This window comes from Lonchura striata, chromosome 7 (genome assembly GCF_046129695.1).
Source record: "Lonchura striata isolate bLonStr1 chromosome 7, bLonStr1.mat, whole genome shotgun sequence".
Taxonomy (NCBI): Eukaryota; Metazoa; Chordata; class Aves; order Passeriformes; family Estrildidae; genus Lonchura; species Lonchura striata.
In genome coordinates this window covers 12,755,849-12,769,380 of record NC_134609.1, presented here as the reverse complement: position 1 = coordinate 12,769,380, position 13,532 = coordinate 12,755,849, and the positions used below count along the sequence as shown (strand labels likewise).

At 34.1% G+C, this 13,532-nt stretch overlaps 1 protein-coding gene across 5 annotated transcripts in view; it reads right to left on the bottom strand.

Annotated features, from left to right (window-relative positions):
• The window catches only part of PPP3CB (protein phosphatase 3 catalytic subunit beta), a 46,798-nt gene that overhangs the window by 27,720 nt on the left and 5,546 nt on the right, over nucleotides 1–13,532 (bottom strand). For all 5 annotated transcript variants that reach the window (XR_013340258.1, XM_021548634.3, XM_021548650.3 and 2 more), the window contains exons 2-5: nucleotides 8,281–8,481; nucleotides 6,114–6,238; nucleotides 3,943–4,054; nucleotides 2,931–3,076 (exon numbers count right to left, since the gene is read on the bottom strand). Coding sequence is in view for 4 of the 5 variants with exons in the window: in XM_021548634.3 (XP_021404309.1) it covers nucleotides 2,931–3,076; nucleotides 3,943–4,054; nucleotides 6,114–6,238; nucleotides 8,281–8,481 (584 nt within the window). In the remaining variant the exon portion in view is untranslated. The remainder of the gene's footprint in view (nucleotides 1–2,930; nucleotides 3,077–3,942; nucleotides 4,055–6,113; nucleotides 6,239–8,280; nucleotides 8,482–13,532) is intronic.

Sequence of the window (13,532 nt, the reverse complement as noted above, 5' to 3'; positions counted from 1 at the left end):
GAAGGCCAGTGAAAAGTGGCAGTCATCTTACATATTACTGAACAAAAGAAAATTGCAGCAGGCCACAGAAGGGAAGCAAGGTATCACGAAGATAGATTCCCACTTGTGCTGCCATATATTTCAAGGCAATTTTACCAAGTCTTGGTATCACCAAAAGCTAAACAAAAGACTGAGCATCTGCTGTAAATGAAGAAAAAAAAAAAATTTCTCTTTCTTTTTTAAAGTCCCCATAATCTTACCTGGATATTTCCGTCTTTCTAAAATGCTAGGTTTAAAAATGACAATTCCTGGCATTTTGTTCCAGTAGAAGTATTGGCAGTGTAAATGAAATCAATTAAACATCATCTCTAAGCTGATGGACGTGTCTGAAAGAGACACTCTTTACCAAGACAATCAAAGTATTCATGGGATGGATATCCAGAAAATAAAAATCAGATTACTGCAAGTTTGGCAAAGTTCCATTTTGGCAGAAATATGAAGTACCTAGAACAACGTTTCCAAGTAGGATTCATTGTCATGCCTAGTGTGATAGCAGTCCTCTTCTGGAAGTAAATTTATGATGGCAAAAATAGTAATTTAAATTGTGTACTTGAATCGCCTTCCTTCATATCAATATTGATGAAAGACTTCATCCAGAAGAAACTGCACCCTGCATAAAATTTTTCTTCTTTTCTTAGGTGATTCCTGCACTATTTATAGAGCTGTGATTTCCCTTTCATGCCAGACAATTATGCCCTTGCAGCTAAGACCTCTCCTTAGTAAGATCTTCTGCTAATAAACCAGAAAGTCTGCAATATTTACACAGTTGTCTTGATTGCTTACAGAAGTAACTTCACACACCAGACTTGTACCCCCAAGTATATGACTTTTCCTAGATATAAAATGAGTATTTCACATCACCCATATAATTTAAATACATTTAAAATATCAGTACATGCCAAGCTCTAATGCAGCTATTGAAGCCACTGCAAATCCATGACTAGTGCCTTTTTCAAGTTACCAGATGATTATTTAAAAACAATGAAGGCCCAAGGAACAGTTCTATTAATACTGCCTTACATTTATAAATGTGTTTTTCATCAAAACTAAATACAATGCAGATTTTCATATATGCATATAAACATTTCAGCCTAATGTAGCCTAGAACATTACAGAAGCGCATCTGAAAGCACAGGCCAAGACAAGAGAGCTACCTTTTAGTTAAATCTACTTGACACTTTGAAACCTGATCAGCTGCAAGACTGAGACTAACAGAAAAATTAATCACAATCCTGTTATGACAGTGGATTTCCAAAGTGTTTTTTCAGAAAATATTTTCTTTAGAATACTTTCCAAAAAGCCTTGACCATGCTTCTTTTTATCTATATAGTAAGAAGTGTTAAGTCTTTGTGAGGATGGTACTTTTTAGTCTCTTTGCTTTCTTACTTCCCTTCCTCTGCAGAATGCATTTGGATTTCTGTACACATTAGTATTTGCTTTGACAATGCAATGTGCCCCAGTACATTTTCCCACTTTCACCACTGATCTTGTAAATACACTTCCTCTCTTTCTACCATTTTCTTCTCCTCTCACATCACTCTGCTTGGCAGTGTAATATCTGTAAGTGAAATAAACTGACATTTGAGGTGAAATGGTCCAACCATTACAAAAGATCACTAACAAATAAATACAGTAAATTAAAAAATTAGATTCAACTGGACAGCCTATAATTTTGAGGAAAGGGAGAGGTAAAAAAGAAAAATAAAGCACAAATAAAGGAGAAAATGCTAAGAAAATAAGAAATGTAATTAATGAAGACAAAAAGACAAAATAGGCTGCAATATATATTTTTACATACTACAAAAGCAATTTAGGTGCATACTTTTACTTTCTCTCTAACATTTAGATCTTTTTACAAACAGGCCCCTGTATACTTCCTTCCGTATGTGGATAAACCACATTTTTTCTTCCATCCTTACCTATAATCCCAAAGCTTTCTTAGAACCACCTACATGTATTTTAAGCTGAAATCATCTATATTTTAGCTGTTCCTAATCATAACAGGAATGGTTTTGATTTCCAAGTGCAGCAGTCAAGATGCCAGCTAAGTTAACCTAAAGAAGTCTAAAAGCAGTATGCAAAAATTAAGGCAATGGAAAATTCCATTTTGATTGAAAATTCCCATCTGATATAATCTCCACCTGACAAGCTATCCATGAAAGTAGAAATCATGTTATTAGAAAAAGATACCTCATGTCATCACAATCTTCTGCCCTTTAAATTGCACACTATGATTTAGTGTTTCTATTGTGCAATTTTAAAAAATCTTTTAAATTCTTCTCATTAATATACTCCGCACATTCACCACAGTGAGATGTACTCCTCAACTGTTACTCAAATGCCTAACAAATTTGTAATTTAGATAGCAATCTGAATTTCTATTAAATACTGCAATATCTAACTTTGTCAAAGCTAAAATCCACATATTTAAGACAGTAAAAAAATTTCAAAGAAATTTGAGAATATCTGAAACGTGACATTAGATACAGCAAACAATTTTAAGACTACAATTAATTTCAACAGGTTTTCTCCTGGAAGCCATGAGATCATTAGCTCTTATCTAAAAAGAAATACAATGTATTATTTTGATTAGATATGAAACTCTTCACATGTACTACCTGTCTCAAAAAACTATGTGGGGATTTTGAGGTTTCTTCTATGTGTTTTGTAACAGTCCCAGCTGTCCAAATGAAGTCTACTAATGGAAAATGCACTAGATAATCCATGAGATTTTAATTATGATACTGCTTAGCCTACATTTCAGCTCCCGATTTACACTTCAACAAGAGACAAGAACAGAAAATATACTGACAAATTCATAAAGATGACTTTGTATGGCATCATATAAATATCTCTATTTCCACTTATTTTCAAATACACAAAATACTCACTCTCCTAATGTCATCTAGTGTATTAATTTCTGGTGAAAGTCCACCATGAACACAAAGAAACTGTTGATTCAAGAGAGCAGCAAGAGGGAGACAATCAAAAGCTTCCATACAAGCATCATAGACTCTTTCAGAATACTTTATTTTACCTGCAGGAAAAAAAACAAGAAATCATTAAAAAATCAATAATAATATAGATGAAGCATTCTGGTGGATCATGGTTATAAGAATATCTATCAAAATGAATGCTTAAAAAAACCCAAAACAAAGAGTATTTTAAATGAGGGTTTAAATGAGCATTTCCAAACACCTTAACTGCAAACATGTTTCTAAGACCTATTTTCTTCCAGAACTATAAACTGTTTTCACTTCTTCTGTTATCTCAAGTGTGAATAAGCTACTTTTGTTTAAAAAAGAATCACTGAATTATTTAATATTTTTATACAGTTATACAGCATCCTTCAGTATAAAATACTACTAAGAAATTTGTGAATTCTCATTTACAGTGAAAAGCTAAGAACTGATTATAGATTATATAATTTTTACCTACATCAAAGAGGGTTACACCAGACCAAATTATCCATTTATCACAGGATCAATACTTATACAAGCCTTCAAATGGAGAGGTATCACTAAAGAGTTATCCTACTATTACAGCTGAAATCAATCCTCGAAATGAAAAAATTACCCCACTGTAGGGACTTTTTGCTAGCTTCATAAGACTGCTCAGCATATTACTCTGCACTCCTGACTACAGCAAAATTATCTACCCCTCCAGGACTTTAAAATCAAGACTGTTATATCAAAATTTATGTCATCATTTATATTTGAAGCCAGCTCTCTTCTTTCACTCCAAGGCCACTCCAAGGCAAGCAATTCTGCAGAAGTCAGTGGGGCCTCCAGATGTTTGCAAAGCCTTAATTAAACTAAGAGACAAACATCTCTAAAGCACTACGACAGACTATAGATCAGCAGGGTGGAAGTAGCTAATTTTATATTCTTAGACAGTACTTACATTCTTGCTTAAAGGTAAAATACTCTGTTAGGTGTCTGCATTCATGGTTGCCTCTCAAAAGAAATAATGTGCTTGGGTAAAGAATTTTCAGGACCCATAAGTACAGCACACACTGTTGAGAAAACAGGATAAGCAGTAAAATATACTAGTGTATATGAACCTTATTATTACTGAGAAATACTGAAAAAGAATGTTAACAGTTTCAAAAAGCAGGTACTGCTTAATGTGCCATTTTAAAATAGCACTACTTCCCCAAATCCAGTTCTGGACATAAGTTACGCAAATTGCTTATTACTTTTCCTAATAACAGCCACATAGAATGCTGAAAAAAAAATACATTTGCTGGATATTCAATAATAAAATAAACTCAGCAGAATTAAACTGTAGGACACTTTAATCTAGACAAACATTGTACGTGTTTCTGCCTAAAATCTGGTATAATATATTATTCTAAACACTGGCAAAGAAGAAAAGCAGACATTTATTAAGAGAGACTGGAAAAAAAAATCCTGACAAAATAATTTCCCTTAAGGTTAGATACATCATTTGGATATAATTTTTAAACTACAAATGGACAGAGTAAATCATCCTTTCCTCAAACACTGGGGAAGCTGATTGCTTTTTCAGTGTAAAAGCAGCAAAGTCAAAGAATTACGGTAATTTTCCATCTATCATTATTTACTGCAACATCAGCAGCAAACCCTCAAAAAGATAAGAGCTAAGAACATGCACAATTATTTCAGTTTAGAGTCTGTTACCACCCAGCAGTCTTGAATGCCCAAAACATATTTAATAAATTTCCAATCTAATTCTTGTGGTTTTTACTGAGCACAGAAACCTCAAAACCCCATGAGTTTTGGACTTCACTGAAGTCACCTGCAAGCTGTTATTATCATTGTTCTTAATCAATACCAGTACCCTGAAGCTACCATTACTCAAAGTTATTTTCCATAGAATAGCAGAGTACATGAAAAAGGAAGAAAGAAAACAAATGGACACTCTAAAAATACACTGCAAATATTGAGGAACACAAAGACTTTTATTGTGATGTTCAGTTAAACTAATTACTGAATTTTTATCTTCTTAGTTAAAACATGGAAAACTAATCTTTGTTCAGAAGTTTTTTTAAGTGCAGTGATTGAAAAGCTTTCATATCAGGTTTTGATACATTAACATATAGAGCTGATTTGTAAATGCCTTTTTCAAGGACAATTATATTATTTGTAATCATCAAGAACAGGCAAAGATCAACTTAATAAACAGAGAACGTCTACTGAAATTTTTCTTTAAAGATGACTTTGAGGCAACGTCTCTTGCTGCATCTCCTGTCTGCCATCTCTAGCAGCCTCAAAATGCATTGTGGGTGCCTTTCAGAGCACATACCCACACATTATCAGAACTGCAACATTTTAATACAGAAACGAAGGAATACACTGTGACTTACAAGATACTATTTCAAATGGCATGCTATTCCATTAGATTTAGTATCTATGAAGAGATCCCAAGCTGAGGCACTTCCCAGGCTGGTTACAGAAGAACACTTAACTTAAAAACTATGCTCTGAAACTAATCTATGTGAATAAGTGAATATCTTTGACATGTGGCACACTTAAGAAACATGCTGAAAATAAAAAAATTATTTGAATTCAAAGTAACTGAAAAATTAATGGTAGAAACACATGTCATCCTTAGGGAATATCTGTATTTGCGCTAAGAATTTTTGTAAGGAAAAATATTAATAATTATTAAAAAACAATTGATTAGCTAAATATAATTAGCTTCTTCTATAAAAATAAAGAGATAATAATATTAAACAGATAATAATATTATGAATAATTGAAAGACTTTGCAGTCATGACTCACCTGTTCTCCACAAACATACAAACATATTACCAGACAAGCAGCAGTATGTATAATAATGTAACAGAACTCAACTTTTAGAAAACCAGCTAAAGAAAGAGGAGAAAAAACGAGTAAGTATGGTGATTTCAGCAGGACAGTCCAATCAACTGGTCAACATCCTTCTGTAAACAGGCCTTTATCACAGGAGAAGGCACAGCAAGGAAGAATGCATTCAAATGTTAAAGCAGACCTAAAACTTCATTTGAAAACCTAAGTGAAAGTGTGCTTATAAAAAAATTAGGACAAAACAGATTAATATATTCAGTTACCTCTATACTAAAATAACCTCTGTCTACATAGTCACCGAGGAAGAGGTATCTTGTGTTAGCAGGTGATCCTCCCACTTCAAACAGCTTCATTAGATCAAAGAACTGGCCATGAATATCACCACACACTGCAAGCAAAAATTTTGTTCAAATTAATTTTAAAAAAATCTAATGGAAAAGTTACCAAGTTATAGCTAACAGCCACAAAGTACTTCTAATTAAGAAGAAAGACAGGTATAAAGCAGGAATAACAGAAATTTTTGAAGGTTCCCCCTCTGCTTTTCATTAAGATGCTGTCTTCACTACCTGTGACAATACTGATGATATAGCTCTGAGTCCAGAGCTGGTATTTTTCCAACACAATGCACTGAGCATTGACGTCTTGAAAGCTCAAGCTTTAATGTCCTCCCCAACTCCTTAGGCATCTTTGCAAATTTTCCTTGGTATGTGTACTTGAAAATGCCTGCCGCTTCACAACAATTTGCTGAGTCCATGTGAAATCAAAAAAAGCAGGGAGTGTACTTTTATTTCTGAGTCAGACTAACATACTTTTTAATAAAATCCTATCTTCTTCTTGCTCAGTTACTTTTCTCCTTCAAAAATCATGTTCAGTATTTCAACAGTGGATTTTTCCTGTGTTTTTAGAATATGAGAAGGGACAAGACCAGTGGTCAGCAACCAAAGGCAGAAGTGCCAAAGACAGCAGTAGATGGGAAGTCTTTAGGGAGCATACAGCAAAACCAGGTCATCTCACAGCTTTAAAAAAGTAATTAAAAAATGCTTGAAGAGTCAATTGCTCTTATCTCCTCTTTCCCACAGGAGTTCTTAGTTCAATGGAAGTCAGTAGCTGCCTTCTCCCTTCTGCATAAGGTGTCACTGGTAACAATTAACAGGAATTTGAGAGACTATGCCTTTCATTGATGCAAAATGTCACTGGTCAACTGACAAACAGCATCTCCTGACTTCTTAGAGTTTATCAGTAAAATCTTTGGGGAAAAAAAGTTGTCCTAATTTTGGAAAGAAATACTGGATATGGCACACCACATTTTAAAGGTTGTTATTCCCTTAGAGCATTCGTCATCACAACCTATAAAGTATGTGACTAAATAGAATGTGCACTCTTTTATGTCTCTTCCCTTAAGATTTCTATTCAAGCACTGAAAGAACTTCCCTCCTTTTTAAATTGCCAATATACCAATTACCTGTATATACAAAAATATAAAAATGCTAACCAAACTTTAATTCTGAGTTTATCTGGAACTCCAAAGGACTCTGAGTTCAGTCAGCCACTTAGTAGTTTCCACCATTTCAATCATTCATGTTTTTAAAAATGTCAACAATAATAATGATGTATTGATGTAAAATTTTCATTTACCCAATACTAAAAAATAACAAGCTGATGCCCTAAAAAAAGCTTTCAGACAGTAATTTTATATAAGTACATTTAGAAGAAAATACATTCAGATTAAAGAAAATGTGATTTAAACATAAAAAGCAAATCTACTTTCGTTATCATGAATAACAGACATGCAACATAGCTACTTTCTACGAGTCTAGGCTGTTTATAAATATAAGTATTAAAGGACACCAATTCCACCTTTCACCAGATCAAACAGAAACAGAACTGTTTCAACTATGAAAGTACTCAAGAAAACCCTAAAAGTCAGTTTTGTATCCCAGTGGCTCTGGCCCTAGTGTCAAAGATACTAAAACAACCTTTATCAGTACTACTGCTCTCATAAGAACATGGTTGTATGTGCAGTCACCAGTCTCACAGAACAGTATAAAGGTGTATTTTTCACTAAGAATCCCAGTTCACAGTATCTGTTTCAAACTACAATAATGAGCTTCTCTTTACATCTTTAGATTTCAGAATTATCCTGAGTTCAGGAAGATGCCTTTATTCTTACTTATAATATTGAAGGAAGTAGAAATTAGTATTTCAACAATATTTAACTACTTCCTTCTTTTGTCCCAATTTTAACACCAATCCTACTAGCTTTTTCAATAGGTTTAATGCCTGCATTTGTTAAATAAATGCAGTTGTGAGGGATCATTCAGTAGAACTAACAGAGAAATTCTGGTTAAGCAATTTGAAGACAAATTTTACTACTGAAAAAATCTGTCTTTTTCAAATTTAATTATGGATGAAATTACCTAGAAATATTACCTGTAATTGGAGCTTCAACTTCTATCATAGTTTTTTCCCTCCGTAATATTGCAGCACCCTCATTGATGATTCTAAGTGCAATTTCTTCATCCACTCGACCTTCCTTTATCAAGTGGTTCTTCAAAATGTCAACCCTTGGTCTTCCATCTGTGTCAAACACTTCTTCAGATGTCAAGCGATGTGTTGGTGGAAAAGGGACAGCTAAAATTTAAATATAAGAAAAATAGTCATGACACTCAATTTGAAAAATTGAGTCCATCTAGGAATGGGGGACTATCATGGAATAGCTGCTATCCCAAGTAGCAAACTTGTCTTTTCACCAAGGAATTTTACAACATCATTAAAACCTGGACAGAATAGTGCTGTATATATACTAAAAAAAATAAACATCTATACTATGCAAGGTTGTAGAAACAATAAAACAGAGTTAGAAGGCATAGTAATATGTATAATATCTGGAAAAGTCAAAACTGACATTGCAAAGGGAAATAATCTCTCTCCATTATACCACCATTCCCTGAACGACGCATGAAGTACTGGTGATGCAGGATTATCCATTTAATAGCCATTTAGACTTTCAAAATTAAAATTTATCCCATCATCAAAGTCTTGGGGGGAAAACACCCACCAAAAAACCACAACCAAATGAAAAGAACCACCAAAACAAATGTAAAGCTAGCAAGAAAAGGATCCAATACTGTTCAAAAGACTAGGAATGAAAGGAGTCAGTAAGCAGTGGCTGGCGACCAAAGCAGGCTCAGCAAGTGCCCAGACAGCACATTTGGCAATCTGTATCAGTTCAATTACTGCACAAGTGAAATACGGGCGTGAGCCATGGAAAAAGACACTTCAAAACTGCCACTAAGAAATGCCATGGCACTCAGGATGTCACAGGAAATAAAACTAATCTGACCCTGTTCTCTCCTCAAGCATACCACTGTTGAAAGAATGAACTACAACAGAAGCAAAACCATTCTGTTTCTCACCATTTAAATTCTGTATGTTAAAAAAGAAAAATAGGAGGAGCACAATCTATTCAAAGATAAGAACGAGTACCATGAATACACTTGTAGATAAAGTATTAATATTTATTTTCATACTCTCTGAGGTTGAACTTTACATTCCAAAAATCAATGCTTAGATACAGAAACATTCCCTGACTTCATTTAAGTCGATTCTAGATTACTAGTAACACATTGCTACCCTTCTGTTTTATGGAGTAGTAAAAATAAAACACCTGATGAACAAATCATACGTATATTCACTGAAATTATTTTTTTCCTAGAAATTAAACTAGAGACATGTCTAGTCTACTATTCCTCTTAAAAAAGTTTCTAGGTAGGAAAAAGCTGCAAAGTGTACTCCTACATATTGTAGAACGAATTCACCGCTTTTCTGTTGACATAAAGTGTTTGATTAATTAAAAGAAAATTTTATGCCTTTCCTTCAGCCTCTAAATAAACTTATTTAAGATATCAAAAAACCATCACTTCTGTTCCATGCACAATTGTTTAGAAACATAAATCTGGCTCAGAGAATAGAAATTAATTATTCTGACAAAATAAATTTATCTAATTTTTAGAAGCACTTAATTATGACCAGAAAAGCAACCATTCTAATATTCACTGCATTTCTGAGCTTACCTTTCCAACCTTCAGATTATCTTAATGTTATTTTTTACATTGTTTGGAAGTTTATATCAATCTATCCATGAATTAGTTTTAGGCTTTGTCTTGCCCCACTTTTTTTAATACATTATTTGTGGGCCCACAACTGCCTTCAGCAATTCAAAGTTGAGCTCATCTCTTTGGGAGAGACCAGACAACTAAAAAGATTTCTCCTGCTTTAATTCCTTCAAAAGCATTAGAGATCTCACACACCTTCCTAGAAACGAAGTCAGTCACCTCCAAGACACAGTTTTGTAGGAACTGTGCTCCATTAATCCTACTATTATTCAGATCTACTTAGGTGAAAGATGACTGTTTTGTTCTTTTTGGAAGCTTTTTTTGGTAGATGCAGGGTGTGTGTGGTAGAGAATGTTCTGTTGAGGTGAACACCCGTTCTTCATTCTCTTAAGTGCAAATCATTACTAACTTACTACAACTACCAGTGGCTGCAGAATTCAAGAAGACCTCTTCCTTACGCCAGTTCAGATATTTCAGGGTTTTAAGTCTGTGGCAAATGAAATTTTCTTCTCTTAATAAAGTTCTTATATCTACTAACAAAATAAAGCTTTGGGTTTGTCTATAAAATTATACTCTCTGGGAGGCTAAAAACCCAGCTGTTTTTACTCCAGTATCAAGATCTGTCTCATATTATTTGAATTAATATACTTATAAAGACTCAGATTTAAAACTCTGTATCCATGAGTTTGTTATCCATAATGCCCAAAACCCACAACTGTGGTATGAGAAGTAATTAAGGATCTCTGAACTTGTATTTGCCTCATGAAAAAATGAAGTCTTAAAAACTAGTTCCTCAGAGTTTAACAAAATCCTTTTCACAAAATAACATGTATTTTCCCATTGCTCGAGAAGGATTTCTTAAGAATAATTTTCAGAGAAGGCAGAATAAAATATGGTTAAAGATTTTAGCCATGATCTGCATCACCAGTAAACAAAAAGTAACACTTTTTAGAAAAACTGTGCATACCTTTGAAAAATATTACAACTGCTTTTAATAGGTTAAGGATGAGGATTTTTGAAAAATGCAGACAATTTCTGCAAACTAATGGGTTTAATTAAAGCTTTGATGAAGTAGTCACAGAATGTTATAGCTGAAGGAAAAAGAATTGCAGCATGATGTGTTCCAAGACACAAATATAATCCACGTTTCAATGTCTTTGTGCACAACCTGTGCTCTCGGGACTGTAACAGAATGGTAATTAAGAGGAATTACCCTAAGGAAATAACATGGTGTTGGGCATTAAAGGATTCTCTTCTTCCATTCCCAGCCAAGCTAAACAATAGAAAAGTATCTAGAGATGAATCTCTAATACACACTGCAGTATCTTATTAGTAACAGTATAGATGTTAATACCAAGTGTAACACACCATGATTTACAACCACAGACAAGATTTTCTAAAACAAACTATTGCTTACTAGTCACTATTGCTTACTAGTCAAACTATTGCTTAATCAATTTCATTTTAAAAATACATACAAATGATACCATTTTAATATATTGATCAAAAAATGTAACCATTAGCGCTGAGAAAAAAAAAAACAGTGAATAGCTTTTGGGACTTGTTAATGAAAATATTTTGATGTTTTTTTATTTTTAATTGAAAATGCATTAACCAAGAAAAAAAATCACCTCTCCTTTATACTGCGGTACTAGTATGAGATACAGAAAGCAAAACGTCAAAACTTATTTCTACACTGACTTTCTACTAGCCTTTATTGTAAGGTATCAATGTACTGGGTACACTGATACCTTACAATAAAGCATGCTGTGGAGATTCAAAGGTTAGCAGCAATCTGAAGGGATGAATTCCCATGACGTAGCACGAAGTTCGAAGGAGAAAAACACCATTAGTGTAGCACTTGTATAATAATCCCTGCTGAAAGGTGCAATATGGCAACTAACACAAACACACCACTTCCAGACCCAAAACAGATCTCACACTGCCTAGTAACTAAATACAACAGTAGCTGCTAATAAAGTTTTACATGTAGATACCATAAATTTAAACCACACTGATACGTATGCCCATTGTAACAACCTCAGTTAAATCTGGCTTGTATCAAGAGACACCCTGTTGGAACAGCCTCATAAAGCAAGATGAGATCAAAGCCCCTAGACTAATGTAAGAAAAAGCATCAGGGATCAAGCACAGAAGGTACTGTACTTTCACAAGCAAAATTGTTTCTGTTCCTATGACTGTAAAACTTAAATAATTCTTTTTCTCCCACAGTGAAGAAAATTAGCTATTTTTCCTCTCTTATCAGGAGCCCATGGAATGTTGCATTAATTTAATTTTGGGTGTTAAAAACCTGCTCAATATCCCAGACTGCATTTTCTGTTTCAATAATGTTTTTGATTTCATAGATAAAATCTGTCTCACCTCACATTACTAAGGTTACTAAACACAGACATTCTGTTTGCAAAGTATTTATTGCTTTGGTGATAGGTATACATGAAACAGTATATATAATGCTTGTCTCCACCAAGTGTATCACCTAGCATGAGTATGGTGTTCTGTGAAAAGGAAGGCCAGCATCCTTCATTTTCTCAGCAGATTTATTGCCATGATAGCAACATGGTCTGTGGTTTTTCTGTCATTTAGTCACATTTTGTGGTCTTTTGATTTTATAAATGCATTGCTGTCTATGTATTGTCACTCAAAAGAATCACAAAGCCTAACACCTATTTACATCCTTCAGTTTGAGCCTGGAGTTTTCACACCTCTGCCAGCATCTCTACAGAAGGAGAAGATGCGGCATCCATAACTGCTATGAGGACAGAATATACCCAGTTATTCTTCTGCACTGGCAGAACAGATTTGAAAAGAAATAGCATAAAGGCATCACAGATGGTCTGTGGACCAGCAACTTTGAAAATACTAGATAAGCACAAGTACACAGCCGCATCTACTGGAATCAGAAAGCTACAATCAAAAGCTGACAAAGCCCACAAGTTACCCTATTCACCTCAAGCAAGAAAGCACAGATCCAGCAAAGTCAATTTCTTGCAAATTACCAAAACTATCCCAAAGTTTCTCGGAATGCAATGTTCCTGCTACATTAATCAGCATCCGAAAAGCAAGAAAAAATGGCCCTGCAAACCTTGAAACCCTACAACAGCACTGAAGGTACTATTTATCTCATCCTCACTTATCATGTACTTGCAGTCTCAAAAGTTTTATAGAATTTTAAATCTCAAATGAAACTGTGGATATATTTTGTATGCCATGGTGCGTTCATTCATCTTTTATACTGCGTAGTTTTGCAGTTAACTTGGTTGAAGTTTTTGGAAGTTCCTCACAGGAAAAAGATAATTATTTGTTTGAAAAATATTTAAAGATAAAATAGCTACATTGTGTTATGCTAAAAGATTACTTAGTGATTAAATGCACTTCTGGCAATGACAGCTGCATAGATCTTTCCCTTTCCACTCTGTTTTTGAAACAGGGTGGTTTATGGATTTTCTCTAGAGTTTCCTCCAGATCACCATGTTTATGACAACTGTTTTCCACTATTTTGTCCAGATTCCAAATAGACACTTCCATAGTTTTTGCCTCCACTGCATC